The sequence below is a fragment of the Protomyctophum bolini genome, assembly GCF_963924005.1.
Source record: "Protomyctophum bolini genome assembly, chromosome: 19".
Lineage (NCBI taxonomy): Eukaryota > Metazoa > Chordata > Actinopteri > Myctophiformes > Myctophidae > Protomyctophum > Protomyctophum bolini.
In genome coordinates this window covers 37589517-37608175 of record NC_137880.1, presented here as the reverse complement: position 1 = coordinate 37608175, position 18659 = coordinate 37589517, and the positions used below count along the sequence as shown (strand labels likewise).

The window sequence follows — 18659 nt, the reverse complement described above, 5'->3', positions numbered from 1 at the left end:
AGGAATATGAAGTGGACGGAAAGATGTTAGTATTACGTTAGAAATATGAAAGTGGACGGAAAGATAATTAGTATTACGTTGGAAATATGAAGTGGACGGAAATGATAATGAACTTTATTTATGTAGCACCTTTCAGAGCAAGGTTCCAAAGTGCTGTACAGTACAAGGTTAAAAAACACAAACATAATATGGCAAATCATAATCAAGGGCAGTTTAAAAACTAGAAACATAAAGAAAAGAAGCCAACATATAGCAGCAGTTAAAAATGAGCAATCTCCTATATAAAGGGAAAAAAACATTCTGTGTAAAGCTGATTTTTCAAAAGTGACTTAAATACAGGCACAGATGTTAGTATTACGTTAGAAATATGAAGTGGACGGAAAGATGTTAGTATTACGTTAGAAATATGTATAGTGGACGCAAAGAAGTTAGTGTTACGTTAGAAATATGAAAGTGGACGGAAAGATGTTTTACGTTACATTGTGCTACTCTTATAAGCCCCTTTTATAGAGGGGTTTGGACCCATTTAGGCCTGAGAACAGATTCTATACCATGAAGTATTATTTCTAAATCATCAGAAGAACCTGTGTTTTATAGCAATTCTGTAGACTTAGATAGCATTTGATACAGACTTATAGCATGTTATGTAAACAGCATAAGTGCATTGTATGTAGTCATAGCACGTCATAGTACATAATGTATATCATAGTAGTATAGATGTATAGCTTATATGTATAGTTTCATTATAGATATTCCACTGTTACTTTCTTAGCTTACGCATGTTTCATGATAAATGTTATTATGTGATGTATTCCCATGCTTTGTGTTCTTGCTTAATGTAAGTCGCTCTGGATTAAGAGCGTCTGATAAATGCCTACATTGTAAATTGTAAATTGTCAGTGGTTCTCAAGCTATTTCATGTCAAGGAGCCCCGGAATAATATGTAATTAGTTGTGGACCCCAATCTTAAAATATGTTGTTCCAGGGAGAGTGTGTGTGTGTGTGTGTGTGTGTGTGTGTGTGTGTGTGTGTGTGTGTGTGCGTGCGTGCGTCACAATCCACTAAACTAATCAGCATCAAATGTCTTGTCTTGTGCTCGCTGCCTGCAGGCATGGCAGTTTTGAAGTCAATTCCTGAATATTTTCAAAATCCATCAATGCAAAAGGTTTTTTTTCTCTCCATATTTGGGCATGCCTGACACAGAACTCCATACGTCTGTAATCCACGTAACTCCAGAACACAAATTGGACCCACCCCGGGCCGGTATAGTGCACTCACAACCAGTGGGTCAGTGGCAGATAGTGGTTCTAGGTCAATCAGTCCACTCAGAGAGAAGGACTGAGGTCAGTAAACACCGGGGCTCCACCGGGCGCGTCAGCGTCGGGTCTCCGTCACCGTCACAGAATGTTCCCTTTTTTAATCAATGAAGGGTGGCTCCACTGCCCCGCGTTGCGTCGCGTCTCCGTCACCATTAAAATTGCCCCGGTTCGTTTTTTTGACGCACGTGACGGAAGACGCAACGCGCCCCGGTGGAGGCCTGCCTAAGGGACCATTTGGGACCCACGGGTCGGGGCTCCGGACCGGCGTTGAAACAGTGGCTTTAGTTTAGGGAGTGACATAAATCAGCGGGTCAAAGCCTTTGAAACATGACTCCTGCTGGGCTGCTGGGAGCTCTCCCTGTCAACAGGCAGTGCTGCTCTGGATCCACATCCACCACGCAGACCCCCGGGTCTCTCTCTCTGCTGCTATGGATCCACATCCACCACGCAGACCCCCGGGTCGCTCGTCCTCATTCAAGGACCCTCCGTTTGGCCATGCAGGACCTTCAGTGTAGACCGGGGGTCCCTGAGTCCCTCTCAGGGGTGTTTATTTAACTCTGAGAGTGTATATACTGTACACATGGAGCCAGACCAGTGTTGATTTCCTCGACTAAAACTAAGACGTCGACTAAACCTTTTTTCACTGACGAAAACTAAATGGAAACTAAATGAAAACTAAGCTATGATGACTAAAACTAAGACTAAATATACTGACAATTTCGTCAAAGTAAAAACGAGTGTAAAAACAGTCATTACGACGGCACCAAGAACTGCCAAAACACATTTTAGTCGACTAAATCAAAACAAAACAATACCTTTATGGAGAGAGAGAGAGAGAGAGAGAGAGAGAGAGAGAGAGAGAGAGGTCATCCCGTCATCAACACCCCCCCCCCCCCCCCCCCCCCACCAACGCCACGTCAAACAGACAGGCGTCTGAAAGGACTTCAAGCTCCACAATGCCTTTCACCTCTCGATATACACTGAATAGAGAAGGTGATTGGGGCGATATCGACCAGGAACCTTGAAGGAAGTCACCGCTCGTTTAACGCCTGATTTATAGTTAGTTAGTCGCACAGGCAGGCAGTCGGTGTCCCCCCCCCCCCCACCACCCCCCCAAAAAGAAAATGAGCCGATCTACAGGTTCACAACGCATTGCAGCGCCACGTGGTCTGAGCTATATACAGTATACAGTGAGCTTGCATATCGGCTATTTTCCGTGTGCGCGACCGACACCCCATTCCAAGTATATAAAGTATACAAATCTGGCATTCAAATCTGAGGTTACACGGACAGGAGAGGACCGCGGTAATAAGAGTGTCCCCCCCGTACCCCCCCCCCCTCCATGCCCCCCCCCCCAACACAACGACTGTTATCAAGCAAACGAACGAAAACGAGAGGGAGTGAGTGAATGAGAGAGAGAGAGAGAGAGAGAGAGAGAGAGAGAGAGAGAGAGAGAGAGAGAGAGAGAGAGAGAGAGAGAGTGCTATAGGGTGTCATTGATTAGTAGATTGTAATCAGCCCACCAAATGCGAAAGGGGGGGAGAGGGGAGGGGGGGGGGGAGATCGATCTAGGCGTCAGATCTGACAAACAGACAGTTGATGGAGGACATCCGGTACATGTTTAGCAGGGGGATGGTGGGGAAGCACACACACACACACACACACACACACACACACACACACACACACACACACACACACACACACACACACACACACACACACACACACACACACACACACACACACACACACACACACACACAGCATCACGCCATTGGAAATTAATATACATTGTATTCCGTGTCGCTTATTATGCGTAGACATTTTGTGAGTGATTTAGGCATTTAGGGTGCATTTACAGTGAAACGTCGTCAGTAAAGACATGTCCAACAGCTGCATCTGTCACAAAGTTCAACCGTCTCTGTTGTTTCCAATCTCCTGAAGTGATACAGAGACTTCCTGGCAGTGGGTGGGAATTAACAAAGTGCATTTACTTCACTTGAGTATTTATATATTTTGCCAAAGTGCCTGGAGTACATTTGTTACTTCTCTACTTCTCTACTATAGCGGCCGTACGGACTGACGACCTTAGTGGACACCCTTTCATGATTGGCTGCCTCTCCAAGCCAATGGGAGACTTACCCATAAAAACCCATAGTCTGACGGCATAAAAAAAACAAAACGATACTCTGCACCTGGCAATTATGACCGAGTCATTCTTGTTTTAAGATATTTTTTTTTTTGGATAGTGTACAGTATGGTGACAGGAAATGGGGAGAGAGATGGAGGGGGGAGTGACACGCTGTAAAGGTCGTCGGGATCAGGAGTCGAACCCGCGACACGCCGTCAGGCTGGCTCAGCAGCCTCTAGGTTCCCTGACCGCTGCACTGGCAGCCACCCGGCCATGACTGAGTCATTCTGGTTTAACTTTACACTACTACTACTACTCCACTACAAAGATTATCTGACAGCGCTTTAGTTACAAGGTACTTGCTCAGGGCCTGCACTTGTAGCAGTATATATTTCTACAGTGTGATAATTCTATTCTTATACTTAAGTAAAAAACATGCGAGTACATCTTCCTGGCTCCCTGGGGGCTGCCGGCCGTCTGGCGGTACCTCACAAGCGTGTCTGCGGTACCGGAGACGTGTGTGTGTGTGTGTGTTTGTGTGTGTGTGTGTGTGTGTGTGTGTGTGTGAGAGACGTGTGTGTGTGTCTGTGTGTGTGTGTGTGAGACGTGTGTGTGTGTCTGTGTGTGTGTGTGTGTGTGTGAGACGTGTGTGTGTGTCTGTGTGTGTGTGTGTGTGTGTGTGTGTGTGTGTGTGTGTGTGTGTGTGTGTGTGTGTGTGTGTGTGAGAGAGAGACGTGTGGAGGGTGATTCTCCCCCTGATGAAATATCAATATTTCACTGCAGTGATTTCCTGCCGTTTGACCAAACATGACACAATATCGAGCAAACGGTGCAGAATGCCTATATCTGTGTCTCCTGAACAGAACGCCTATATCTCTGTCTCCTGCCTGTTCCCCTTTTTGCTCCAGGTGACAAAAAGAAAAAGAAAAATAAATAAATAAAAGCTGGGGAAAAAAAGGTTTTCCTGATCTGCACCCAAAGGAAATTAATGGAATTAGCAGAGCGTCTTTTTCCTGTGCTTGAAACCCCTGGATGTAGATCTGCATGAATTCTGCAGCACATAAAGTGAACGGTGTTTTACAGTATGTATTGTACAGAACATGCAATCAATGTGATCACTGATCATAGATATTATAGGAGATATGACATCAATGCTTTAATGTAAACCGTGTTTTTGTGGCCTTAAAGATACTGTATGTAGCCTACTAATGATGGGCAGTTTGACCTACCGAAGCCCCATTTTATACTACTTATAAGCTCACCACGGGACACGATTTGCGTAATATAGTTCCAAACATTGCTCCTATGGCAGGAACTATCCCATTGAGACACAGTGGGTGCCTATGGGCTATAGTTCCAAACATTGCTCCTATGGCAGGAACTATCCCATTGAGATAGAATGAGCACTTCCACATTCCCATTGTTACAATGGGAGTCAACGCTATAGTGTCACCACTCTCTTACTATAGCCCATAGGCACCCACTTTGTCTCAATGGGATAGTTCCTGCCATAGGAGCAATGTTTGGAACTATAGCCCACCATAGGCACCCCCTTTGTCTCAATGCGATAGTTCCATCCATAGGAGCAATGTTTGGAACTATAGCCCACCATAGGCACCCCCTTTGTCTCAATGCGATAGTTCCATCCATAGGAGCAATGTTTGGAACTATAGCCCATAGGCACCCGCTTTGTCTCAATGGGATAGTTCCATCCATAGGAGCAATGTTTGGAACTATAGCCCATAGGCACGCACTTTGTCTCAATGGGATAGTTCCATCCATAGGAGCAATGTTTGGAACTATAGCCCATAGGCACGCACTTTGTCTCAATGGGATAGTTCCAGCCATAGGAGCAATGTTTGGAACTATAGCCCATAGGCACGCACTTTGTCTCAATGGGATAGTTCCAGCCATAGGAGCAATGTGTGGAACTATAGCCCACAGGCACCCACTTTGTCTCAATGGGATAGTTCCATCCATAGGAGCAATGTGTGGAACTATAGCCCATAGGCACCCCCTTTGTCTCAATGCGATAGTTCCAGCCATAGGAGCAATGTGTGGAACTATAGCCCATAGGCACCCCCTTTGTCTCAATGCGATAGTTCCAGCCATAGGAGCAATGTGTGGAACTATAGCCCATAGGCACCTGCTTTGCGTTACGACGAGTTCAAACCGTGTCGATACTCTCCTACTCTACACTTTTGAACGATTGTGGGAAAATGTTTAAAGATGGCTTTTTGAAAAGATTTAGATTTTTCTTTTCGGTGGGTTCCTTCCAGGGTGATATAGTCAGTGGTTCAGCTGCAGAACAGAAGAATTAAGCTCACGTATAACAAACGCTCTCCGGGATATAAAGCAGGTAAATAATTCGACCACTATTCAGCACAATGGAGTGACTGAGTGAGTGGCTGGCGGTGAAGCTTGAAGCTGTCATTGAGAGGCCCGGCGGTTCTAAAACAGACAGCAGTTCACTCTCTATTCATTTAATATCATTACAGCCCTCCTAAGAGCCCTAATGGGCCTAATAAAAAGACAGAGGTAATAATGAGACTAGAGGGCCTTGTATAGGAGAGGGAGGGGAGGGAGGGAGGGGAGGGAGGGGAGGGGGGGGAGCCTGGGGAGCCAGGGAACAAGGAAGAGAGTGCATGTGAGCGATACAGAGGTATAGAGAGAGTGTGTGTGCGTGTGCGTGCGTGCGTGTGCGTGCGTGCATGTGTGGTGTGTGCGCACACGTGCGTGTGTGTGTCAGAGAGAGTGAGTGACAGAAGCAAATCAGGAGAGAAAGAGAGAGAGGGGATCCAAGACGAAGCGAGCCATGCGCAGAACATAACCCATTCTGACCTGAGATCAGATTTAAAAAAATTATGTCTTCTATACATCCTGACAGTTTTCTGAAAAAGCTATGTTTCTATGTCAGTGGTTCTTCGATTTTTTCCAAAAATACAAGACCTACAAGCTCGTAGCGCGCCACTCGGTGGCGCGTTATGAGCTTGTAGATCTGCTATTTTTCAATAGCTAAAGCATAACATAAAGCTATAACACCAAAAGGGCTTCCCGTTCAGAATGGGATAAAACATCAGAGGACGCAGACTGCCACCACGGCCCCAGCGTGTCGACGTGGGTATTACTGGGTAGTGGGTCGTCTCGCGTCGTCAGACAACTATATATTCCACAGTCTCTGAATGCTATATAATTATGTATAGAGTCTGGAACAACTACTGTATATACACCTCCCGAAGTGCGAGTATAAGGAATTTAAACTCAAGTTTGACAACCAGCTGCTATAGAAACATCCTTTTTTTTCTCCAGAAAACTGTCAGGATTCTGTAGTATGTATAATGGGGCTAACTTAGTTATAGTAGAGATGTCCGGATACTGTATCGGTTTCGGTAAAGTATCGGTATATATCGGCCCTTTTGGGTCATATCGGGTCATATCGGTGAATATGCCAGTCTAACCACAGATCTGACACAGGGGTAATAAGGCGTTGACACTATGCCAGTCTAACCAGCGACCTGACACAGGGGTATAAGGGGTTGACACTATGCCAGTCTAACCACAGATCCCACACAGGGGTAAGGGGTTGACACTATGCCAGTCTAACCACTGATCCAACACAGGGGTAAGGGGGTTGACACTATGCCAGTCTAACCACAGATCTGACACAGGGGTAAGGGGTTGACACTATGCCAGTCTAACCACAGATCAGACACAGGGGTAAGGGGGTTGACACTATGCCAGTCTAACCACAGATCAGACACAGGGGTAAGGGGTTGACACTATGCCAGTCTAACCACAGATCAGACACAGGGGTAAGGGGGTTGACACTATGCCAGTCTAACCACAGATCCCACACAGGGGTAAGGGGGTTGACACTATGCCAGTCTAACCACAGATCCCACACAGGGTACTAATAAGGCGTTGACACTATGCCAGTCTAACCAGCGACCTGACACAGGGGTAAGGGGTTGACACTATGCCAGTCTAACCACAGATCCCACACAGGGGTATAAGGGGTTGACACTATGCCAGTCTAACCACAGATCCCACACAGGGGTAAGGGGTTGACACTATGCCAGTCTAACCACTGATCCAACACAGGGGTAAGGGGTCGACACTATGCCAGTCTAACCACTGATCCAACACAGGGGTAAGGGGTTGACACTATGCCAGTCTAACCACTGATCCAACACAGGGGTAAGGGGTTGACACTATGCCAGTCTAACCACAGATCCTACACAGGGGTAAGGGTTCGACACTATGCCAGTCTAACCACAGATCTGACACAGGGGTAAGGGGTTGACACTATGCCAGTCTAACCACTGATCCAACACAGGGGTAAGGGGTTGACACTATGCCAGTCTAACCAGCGACCTGACACAGGGGTATAAGGGGTTGACACTAAGTCTAACCACAGATCAGACACAGGGGTAAGGGGTTGACACTATGCCAGTCTAACCACAGATCAGACACAGGGGTAAGGGGTTGACACTATGCCAGTCTAACCACAGATCAGACACAGGGGTAAGGGGGTTGACACTATGCCAGTCTAACCACAGATCCCACACAGGGGTAAGGGGGTTGACACTATGCCAGTCTAACCACAGATCCCACACAGGGTACTAATAAGGCGTTGACACTATGCCAGTCTAACCACAGATCTGACACAGGGGTAAGGGGTCGACACTATGCCAGTCTAACCACAGATCCCACACAGGGGTAAGGGGGTTGACACTATGCCAGTCTAACCAGTGATCCCACACAGGGGTAAGGGGTTGACACTATGCCAGTCTAACCAGTGATCCCACACAGGGGTAAGGGGGTCGACACTATGCCAGTCTAACCACAGATCCCACACAGGGATAAGGGGGTTGACACTATGCCAGTCTAACCACAGATCCGACACAGGGGTAAGGGGTTGACACTATGCCAGTCTAACCACAGATCTGACACAGGGGTAAGGGGTCGACACTATGGCAGGTATAAATAAAAATGTTGGGACATGTGGAGTTTGCTTTGGAGTTGGAGCCCCAAACTGCAAGTGCACATTTGCGTGATGAGTCTGCTATTAGCAACATGAGATAAAATAAGTATATATATTTTTCAATAAATATTATTATCTGGTATCGGCTGACACAGAAAGTGTGGTACAAAAAAAGTTAGCACATGGGAGAGTGTGTGTCCTCCATGGTGTGTGTGTGTGTGTGTGTGTGTGTTAGCAGCTGCACAAATTAGCAGCCACCTCCGACCCCCGTCCACAACCACGCAATTATTCTTCCTTAGCATGTCGTCGCTGTCAGCGCGTCAGGCAGAAAACCTTGTATCTCCTGTCAGCGCGTCAGGCAGAACCTTGTATCTCCAGATGTCAAGTTGTTAACCCATTCTGACCTGAGATCAGATTCATACGAGGTTTCCACTGGACACACACTGGTCTGATGAACCCATTCTGACCTGAGATCAGATTAAAAAAATGTCAGTCGTTCTTCGATTTTTCAAAAATAGCAGATCTACAAGCTCATAGCGCGCCACTCGGTGGCGCGCTATGAGCTTGTAGATCTGCTATTTTTCAATAGCTAAAGCATGACATGATGCTAACACCACAATGGGTTCCCGTTCAGAATGGGTTAAAGTCTGTCTGTGGGTCATTATAGAATATCCAACCAATTAAAAGTATATTAATAAGAGCTTGTTGTGACTAAATCACAACTACTGTACATTGTTCGGGGTTTTATTTTTTTTCCCATGTCCTGAAAAGTAACAGTTTTGGACATACACGGTACAGTAAAGTGTAGCATTCATTCAATGGCTGCCTAGCGTTTAGTCACAGCCGTCCACATGAACACGTTGAACTGAGGACTCTTTACGGTCCATTTGGTTCCATTTGTAAACTCTTTTGGAGTTAAATTAACACTAAGAGTTTTACGGCATGATGTCAGTGTTTCGGCTAATGTATTGTATTCTGCACTTCACAATGCAACGAGTTGTGAGCTTCTTGTAAATGGTCTATTTTCGAGCTGCGTTCACACAGGAGGCCAAGATAGTTTTTTGTGTGGCGCAAATTACATCAAATTACATATGAAGTTAAATCGACGATGATGAGAACTGCCGTGCGAAAAAACATCCTCATCCTCCCTCAGGTTGAAACATCCCAACCCGGCAAACAAGTTTTCTTTGCAAATAAAACAACATGAAAAAATATCTTCTCTATATAAATCAGTGATTCCCGGTGACTGAAAATGGCACCATTTACTGTTGCCAATTCTTTTGTTCACATTGACAAAATAGATTCGACAGTATTTGGTATTTAAATGAAAAGATGCGTTCAGCGGTGAACGCTATGTTAGTACCGGTGTTTATTATATCTTTAATATAACTTCACTTGCACCGTACAATCAATCGGCATATAATATAGAACTTTAGATTAGAGTCAGTGTGCATTAATAAGGCTAAATGTCACACATGCAGCTTCTTGACACAACAATGTGTGGTGGAACAACAAACACAGAAACAATACATATATCTCTGCCCTGGTCTGTAATGTTTGGGGCGCTGAAGGACTTCTGCATTAACCCATTTTGACCTGACTTCAACATTTCAAAAAACTTCTAAATCCTGACAGTTTTCTGAAAAAACCCATGTTTCTTCCATGTTTCAGTGGTGCTCAATATTTCTGTGTAATTGGCCACCGACCCCCCCCCATCTGAAAATATGTAGTTCCATGAGGGACCCACCTCAGAAGCAAAGATTTGAGTTAAAAAAAAAAACGTTTTGAAAATATTTGCGCCAACGTTTTCACGATTTTTCAAAACAATTGCAGACCTACAGTACAAGCTCGTAGCGCAGGCACTCGAGCTTGTAGATCTGCTATTTTTCAATAGCTTAAAGCTATAACATAATGCTTTTAACCCATTCTGAACGGGAACCCATTTTGGTGTTAGCATCATGTTGTGCTTTAGCTATTGAAAAATAGCAGATCTACAAGCTCGTAGCGCGCCACGAGCTTGTAGGTCTGCTATTTTTGAAAAATCGAAGAGCGACTGACATTTTTAGAATCTGATCTCAGGTCAGAATGGGTTCATCAGACCAGTGTGTTGTCCAGTGGAAACCTCGTGTGAATCTGATCTCAGGTCAGAATGGGTTAAAAACACCAAAAGGGGGCTCCCGCGCTGAATGCATTAATGGGGGGCGATCTCCGCTAATGGCCTCTTATTACCCCATCGTTAAAGCCATTAGCTCGCTGGGTTATGAGTGTGATGGCAGTGAGTGGATCTGTTCCACTGCAGGGACCCCTTTTGTCTTAATCGTCTCCCGGTGACACCGTGACCCGCTGGCCGAGGGTAAAGCGTCCCCAGAGTGTCACCAACCACATTTAATGTCTCTCTGCGTCTCTCTCTCTCTCTCTCTCTGTGCTCTGCCTTTTACCACTTCTAGGGTTTTAGGTGGATTCTGATCAATGGTTGGTTAGAGTAGACACACTGAAATGTTCACGTAGACTCAGAGTGTCCTATCCTGTCCTCTCTCTGTCCTGTCCTATCCTGTCCTGTCCTGTCCCCTCCTGTCTCTGTCTCTCTCTGTCCTGTCCTGTCCTCTCCTGTCCTGTCCCGTCCCCCCACCACACCTCCCTCAGTCTAAAACCTAGAATCCATATTCTAAAAATAGCTGATCTAAAAGCTCACGACCCGTCCCAACACAACGTGTATACAGTCGTATAGACTATAGATCAGCTATTTTCACAAAAAGAGATTTGGTGTAGAGGGGAAAAAAAGACTGGAACAAGTACAGGGTCGAGTTGGGGTGGGGGGGGGGGGGGGCGGACTGGGGTGGGAGGGAGCACCACCCGCCCACTTCTCACGTCTAAAATATTTTTTGGGGGCAAAAATATATGTTTTTTGACTTTCATGGATACGATTAAGAATTGTAAACCCTGTTTCTAAATAGTCTATACATACATACATGTCTGCATGTTTTAATAGTGTGTCGAGTTGCGCACGTGCACGCAAATGCATGTGCATGTGTGAGCGCACGTGTCTTATGGGGCGTCCCGACCTCACGGGTAACACTGGATTTCCCCTCCCCCCCACACACACACATACACCTACTGTACTTCTGAGTGACAAGATCTACACAAAAAGAACAAAAAAAAGAGGAGGAGGAGGATAGAAACAGAGAAAGAAGGCCAGGTAACACATCCATCCTCCTCATTGTTGAGAGAGCTTTAGACTGAAAAGAGGTCAGTGAGGGAAGTGCAGCATTTGGGTCAGTGATGCTCCTCTACTCGTGTCCCAGAGAGTAAAGCCTGTTCCTTCCTCTGTAAACTGCACCGTGCTGAGCAAGCACTGAGCCTGCCTGCCCTGCCTGGGTGGGTGCCTTGCCTGCCTGCCAGCCAGCCTGCCTGCTTGCCCTGCCTGCCTGCCCTGCCTGCCTGCCTGGGTGGGTGCCTTGCCTGCCTGCCTTGACTGCCTTGCCTGCCAGCCAGCCTGCCTTGCCTGCCCTGCCTGCCTGCATGCCTGCGTGCCTATAGCCTGCCTAGCCTGCCTGCCTGCCTATAGCCTGCCTAGCCTGCCTCCCTCCCTCCCCTGGGCACACACACAGCCTAATCTCCTAATCAGACTACACACCTCCCCTGTGGCACGGCCCTGGGAGGCCCTGCATGCGCTCAGTCCACAGGTCTGAGATCAGTGGCATGGTGTGCACCCGACCCTGCAGCGTCACGTTGCATTAATTATGATGTCAAAAAGGTATATATAAATCTGACCACAGATCAGTGGTTATGGGTGAGGCCAACGCAGACCCGGGGAGAGCTCCGCGGCGGCCCAGGGTTCAGGCCAGCTGGGAAAATACGGCAAGGTCCAATAATGAGGCTGCTGTACTACTGTAAATGTACTACTGTAAATGGTAAATGGTGCATTTATATATAGCGCCTTTATCCAAGGCGCTTTACATAGATTGTGCATTACATTCACACAAACATTCACACACCGATGGCGGCTGAAACCATGCAAGGCACCAACCAGCACATCGAGAGCGATCAGGGGTTCAGAGTCTTGCTCAAGGACACTTTGACACTAACTCTGGGGGAGCCCGGGTTCGAACTGGCAACCTTGCGGTTACCATCCGGCCACTCTACCGCTCAGCCACCGCCGCCCCTGGCATACTGTATATGCTTCACTTTACACTTTACTTTACTCAGATCCTCATTATATTAGCACTAAGCCTAAGCATGGCAATTCATCCTGGGGTCCACCTGCTCTTAGCAACGATAAAGGCAATCATTTATTGCAAGGTTTAGTAGGAACACGCTTTCCAAAAACAAACCCCAAAATAGAAATCGTTTTTTTCCACCACAGAGGCAATAGAAATGGACTTGTTTAATGTTTATACCTAAAGACAGCATTTTTCAAAGCATGTACTAAGCGTGCACCTCGCTGACTTAGATACATAGTGCTTTTTTGGGAGTACAGATAATACTCTAATAATAATAAAAACTAATACTTTCCTTCAGTCAGATCTATAGCTCGTTTGCATGCCACGGCCAGTGTTGTTTTTTTGCAGCAAAATTTAGTAGTAGTTCCTTGAATAGTCACATTTTAGTCACCTGGAATGTTTTCGTGTCTAGTTTTAGTCTACTAAATATCATAAGATTTTACTCGACTAAAATGTGTTTTGGCGGGCCTTGATGGCGTCGTAATGACTGTTTTTACATTTGCTGAAAATAGCCGATCTACAAGCTCACAACGTGTCGCAGTGCGACGCGTTGTGAGCTTGTAGATCGGCTATTTTCAGCATGCAACCATATACTGGATCTCTTGTCCTGCACTATAGTCCCTTCCTAACATTTTAGTCTAGTTTTTATTTGTTGACGAAATTGTCAGTATATTTTATCTATAATCTGTATTCATTTTAAAGTGCACTGTTGCACTCTGTGTTTGTTTTTATTCTGTAAAGCACTTTGAATTGCCTTGAGTATGAAAGGTGCTGTATAAATAAAATTGCCTTGCCTTGCCTATATTTAGTCTTAGTTTTTGTCATCATAGCTTAGTTTTCATCTAAGTTTCCATTTAGTTTTCGTCAGCGGGAAAAAAAGGTAGTCGACGATACATTTTTAGTTTTAGTTTGAAGTCGAGGAAATCAACATATAATAATAATATGCAGCGAGGCGGCCCTTTGTTCGTTTGACGCATAAATGCACAACAAAGTGTTTAACCCATTCTGACCTGAGATCAGATTCTAAAAATGTCTTCTACATCCTGACAGTTTTCATTCTGACCTGAGATCAGATTAAAAAAATGTCTTCTATGTCAGTCGTTCTTCGATTTAAAAAAAATAGCAGACCTACAAGCTCATAGCGCGCCACTCGGTGGCGCGCTATGAGCTTGTAGATCTGCTATTTTTCAATAGCTAAAGCATAACATGATGCTAACACCACAATGGGTTCCCGTTCAGAATGGGTTAAGCATTCGTCAACACGGACGGACGGATGGGAAGAAATCCATCAGTATTTCCCTAAATAAATCAATTCCACCACACAGGCCCTACAGTATGTGTTCTCCTTAAGTATAAGTAAGAGGATTGTCCTTCTGTAAGTCTGGCTTTGAAATGGAATACATTGACATAGGGGCGTGTCACGTACCCCTCCTCCTCCACGCACGCACACACACACACACACACACACACACACGCACACACACACACACACACACACACACACACACACACACACACAGTCACACACACACACACACACACACACACACACACACACACACACACACACACACACACACACACACACACACACACACACAGACACACACAGTCACACACAGTCAAATCAAAAGGTTTCAGCTGCTCTTTATTGATTAGTTTTTAGAATATGGGACTGGCTTCTCCCTTAGGTGCAGATGAGTAGCAGATGTTAATTATCCTCTCTTTCTTCTCTCTCTGTGTGTGTGTGTGTGTGTGTGTGTGTGTGTGTGTGTGTGTGTGTGTGTGTGTGAGTGTGTGTGCGCGAGTGCGAGTGTGAGAGTGAGAGAGAGAGATGCAGATATACCTGTCTGAGAACTGCCTCAGTATCTCATAATGTACATTACGATGTTGACAGAATTAATTGCAGAATGACATCATACCGACTGTGTGGGTTATATTACAAACAAGAACTGATGACCTATAGTCATATTTGTCAGGTGAAACAATCACTAAATAACATGAATGTATCAGTGGAGCTTATACATAATGACTGACAGTATAGCCTGATGTCTGAGCCATCCAAAATATGATTTAAAATAAAGTAAAATTGTATAATTGTTGTTTGTATAGGAGTTGTCATAAACACAAGAGAAAGGCTGGTTGACTTGCTGCTCAATGAAAACAACAGATTTTCGCCAATGGTGTATAGTGTGGTTAAATCACATACCACATATATGCAAACCAACAGCGAGCAAGGTTGTCACTCCCCCGTCCATCTCAATCTACAACACTCTATTCTGTGATACATCATTTGGTGTAAAGGGAAACTGGGCCAGTAATAATAGACCCCTGGGGGACTCCAGTCAACAAAGTATATAGTGCCTTTCTGTGTGGAGTTTGCATGTTCTCCCCGTGTCCCCTATAGGGTAGGTATACCCTCACATGTTCTCCCCGTGTCCCCTAGGGTAGGTACCCTCACATGTTCTCCCCGTGTCCCCTAGGGTAGGTACCCTCACATGTTCTCCCCGTGTCCCCTAGGGTAGGTACCCTCACATGTTCTCCCCGTGTCCCCTATAGGGTAGGTACCCTCACAAAAAAACATGCGGTAATCCTGGTCACTATAAACTGCCTCCCCCTGGCCAGCCGGGGCGCCTGATGGAGGGGAAAGGAACTGGTTGGAATAACGTGTTCCTTCCACGCGCTACGTCCAACCAGGGAAACTCCCCCCTGTCAGGTGTAAAGGAGACACTTGGACACTCAGGCATGAAGGAAGCATGAGTTCAAGTCCGTTGCTCTCCCCTTGTCCCCCATATATGGGGACTAGGCTGGTCTCCCCTTGTCCCCCATATATGGGGACTAGGTTGCTCTCCCCTTGTCCCCCATATATGGGGACTAGGTTGGTCTCCCCTTGTCCCCCATATATGGGGACTAGGTTGGTCTCCCCTTGTCCCCCATATATGGGGACTAGGTTGCTCTCCCCTTGTCCCCCATATATGGGGACTAGGTTGGTCTCCCCTTGTCCCCCATATATGGGGAATAGGTTGGCGGAGGGTGTGTAGAGCCCAGGATCACATTAGATGATTGACACAGGGGTGAAAAATGGGTTACAAAACGGAACGTACCTGGGATATGTTTGGCCCATCCGATGATGACCACCAGCTCGCGGTCGGCCAGGTCGCACAGCGTGGTCAGAGCCTTGATGTCCCCGTCGGGCATGGAGGGGTCCGGCATGGCGTAGATCTTCTCTGGTTCCACCACCAGGAGGTGGGACACGATCTTAGTCACTGCAGAGAGAGAGAGACCGAGAGAGAGAGAGAGAGCGAGAGAGAGAGAGAGAGAGAGAGAGAGAGGCAGAGAGAGAGAGAGAGAGAGAGAGAGAGAGAGAGAGAGAGAGAGAGAGAGAGAGAGGCAGAGAGAGAGAGAGAGAGACAGAGAGAGGGAGAGAGAGAGAGAGAGAGAGAGAGAGAGAGAGAGAGAGGCAGAGAGAGAGAGAGAAAACAGAGAGAGCTTCTTAATTTCAAGGACCTCATAAATAACCCTCAAGAGTTACAGACCACCAGGTCCATTTAGATGAAAGGAACTGGATGGAATAACGTGTTCCTTCCACACGCTACACGTCCAACCAGGGAAACTCCCCCCTGTCAGGTGTAAAGGAGCAACTCGGACACTCAGGCATGAAGGAAGCATGAGTTCAAGTCCGTTGCTCTCCCCATGTCCCCCATATATGGGGACTAGGTTGGTGGAGGGTGTGTAGAGCCCAGGATCACATTAGATGATTGACACAGGGGTGAAAAATGGGTTACAAAATCGTGGGATAAAAATATAAATTTATAAAAAATCTAAAAAAATCCATGTTTTATGACAGGTATAGTCAGAGACAAAGTAAACTTTGGGGGGACACTTACGTGGTTTCTTGGTATAGTCAGAGACAAAGTAAACTTTGGGGGGACACTTACGTGGTTTCTTGGTATAGTCAGAGACAAAGTAAACTTTGGGGGGACACTTACGTGGTTTCTTGGTATAGTCAGAGACAAAGTAAACTTTGGGGGGACACTTACGTGGTTTCTTGGTATAGTCAGAGACAAAGTAAACTTTGGGGGGACACTTACGTGGTTTCTTGGCTGGCGGCGGCAGAGACAGACCCAGGTACGCCCCGCTCTCTGCGTCCAGCCTCCGCTTGTACTTCTGTCGTCCTCCCCTCACCCGGTCCAGACGCACACCTGCATGACATCATCATCACGTCGTTAGTTTAATTACCACAGGAAGAACCGCCACAATAAGGAAATATTCAGGTATACATTTAGTATTCAACATTATTCAAAATGATATTTATACTAATGGGCAGTGAGCAGCTTTTAGAAGTCAGGTTACATTTAGTATTCAAAATTATTCAAAATGATATTTATACTAACGGGCAGTGAGCAGCCTTTTAGAGTAGACTGTACACACCTGTAGATTTTTGTCATAATAACGTATTGAAGCTTTCATGTCATATTATGCGAAACATTCTGAGAAAACAGGTGAACATTCTGTGAGCATAGCAGATCTACAAGCTCACAACATGTTGCAACGTGATGTGCTGAGGTTGTTGTAGATCTGTAATTTTCTGCTATTGACGTACAAAGAGGTACATATAGGCGTAGAATATAAGCTATAACTTTATTCACCACAGACAGAGTTAAAGTATCTCATTAGTATACAAACACAGGACAGGTGTGGGATTATCTGGAGGGCAGCGATAAAGGACACGGCCAACATCAAATGCATTTCATGCGCGCCCCGTTGCACCCTCGCATTAAAACTTGTTTGCACGTATATAGGGGGGTTGGGGGGAGAGCAAACAGATTCTACATGGCCGAGTGGAATTGAGTCGTGTGAGATCTCCCAGTGACTCGTATAAATTCCTTTGATTCCCCTGCTGGAAGACAAAAGAATCCGATTAGGAACGGTCTTTCAATTTCCTGACACCGACTATCCACTAACCTAATTACCCACAATGCCCAGAGGGAGCTGGTTCTTCCCAGCAAACACAGTGAGATCATTTTATGCCTGGCAGATTGGAGGCTAAATCGAGAGCTCCCCCTCTTCCTAACACAGCTTTCCATGTGTATGCCTTAAAGTAATCAATAAGGATTGCAAATAGACTTCTTGTTCTTTGAACACATGTGGATGTGGGTTTAATTAGTTAGTCTGCTAAGCTATAGGCTATATATGGGGTTCAAGACAGCTGAGAGTAGCTCTGTGTAGACTGCTTGAATACATTATTCTTAGATAGGGTACATTTTTTTAAATTATGAATTATGGAAGAGACTAGTGTAAGGTATTATACAGATAGAATTAGTTCAATATTTTGTTATGTACACAACTGGCTTGTATAATAATGCAAAGATACCTTTTGTAGGTGTATTCACTAAATCAGTCTCTCAACCATTTCTGGATCATTATGGCCCACTTGAAAATGTCAAGTGTTGGACTTAACAGATTGTGTTCCGGCTTGGATAAATGGAACTAAACGATTAATACAAATACAAATACAAGTTAAAAAAATGTTACATAATTGCAACAAAAAGAAAAAAAATACCATGATTATTATAATTTCTTTTTTTTTGTACATTATTTCTTTATATGGATGTTATATTATTATCATTCAAATCGTATACTGTTTTGAAATGTATATTTGGGTGCAGGGGCCCACTTCCAATACGCTCGTGGCCTACCAGAGTTCCTCGCCCCACAGGTTGAGCATCACTGCAGATCAAACATAACATGAGATGTGTCTGTCATGTAAGCCCCCCCCTCCCACACACCCCCCCACACCCCCCCCCCCCCCGGCATGCACCAACAACCAAACATAAACACCCCCCCCTGCTGTGAGAAGCAGGGGGTCATCTCATCATGAGGCTCAGAACAAACGACAAAGTGACCGAACAGCCGGAATCAGAATTCTACACATCCATCGGCGTGCGGTGGGGGACCCGTTTGAACTGGTATACGTCCAACTGGTCCATAATTAATAGACG

At 45.6% G+C, this 18659-nt stretch overlaps 1 protein-coding gene across 1 annotated transcript in view; it reads right to left on the bottom strand.

Annotated features, from left to right (window-relative positions):
* LOC308334707 (steroid hormone receptor ERR2-like) overlaps positions 1–18659 on the bottom strand; it is a gene marked incomplete at its 3' end in the record, with an annotated part of 73326 nt that overhangs the window by 6671 nt on the left and 47996 nt on the right. The window contains exons 4-5 of the mRNA XM_080791511.1: positions 16749–16859; positions 15762–15923 (exon numbers count right to left, since the gene is read on the bottom strand). Coding sequence (XP_080647637.1) covers positions 15762–15923; positions 16749–16859 — 273 coding nt within the window. The remainder of the gene's footprint in view (positions 1–15761; positions 15924–16748; positions 16860–18659) is intronic.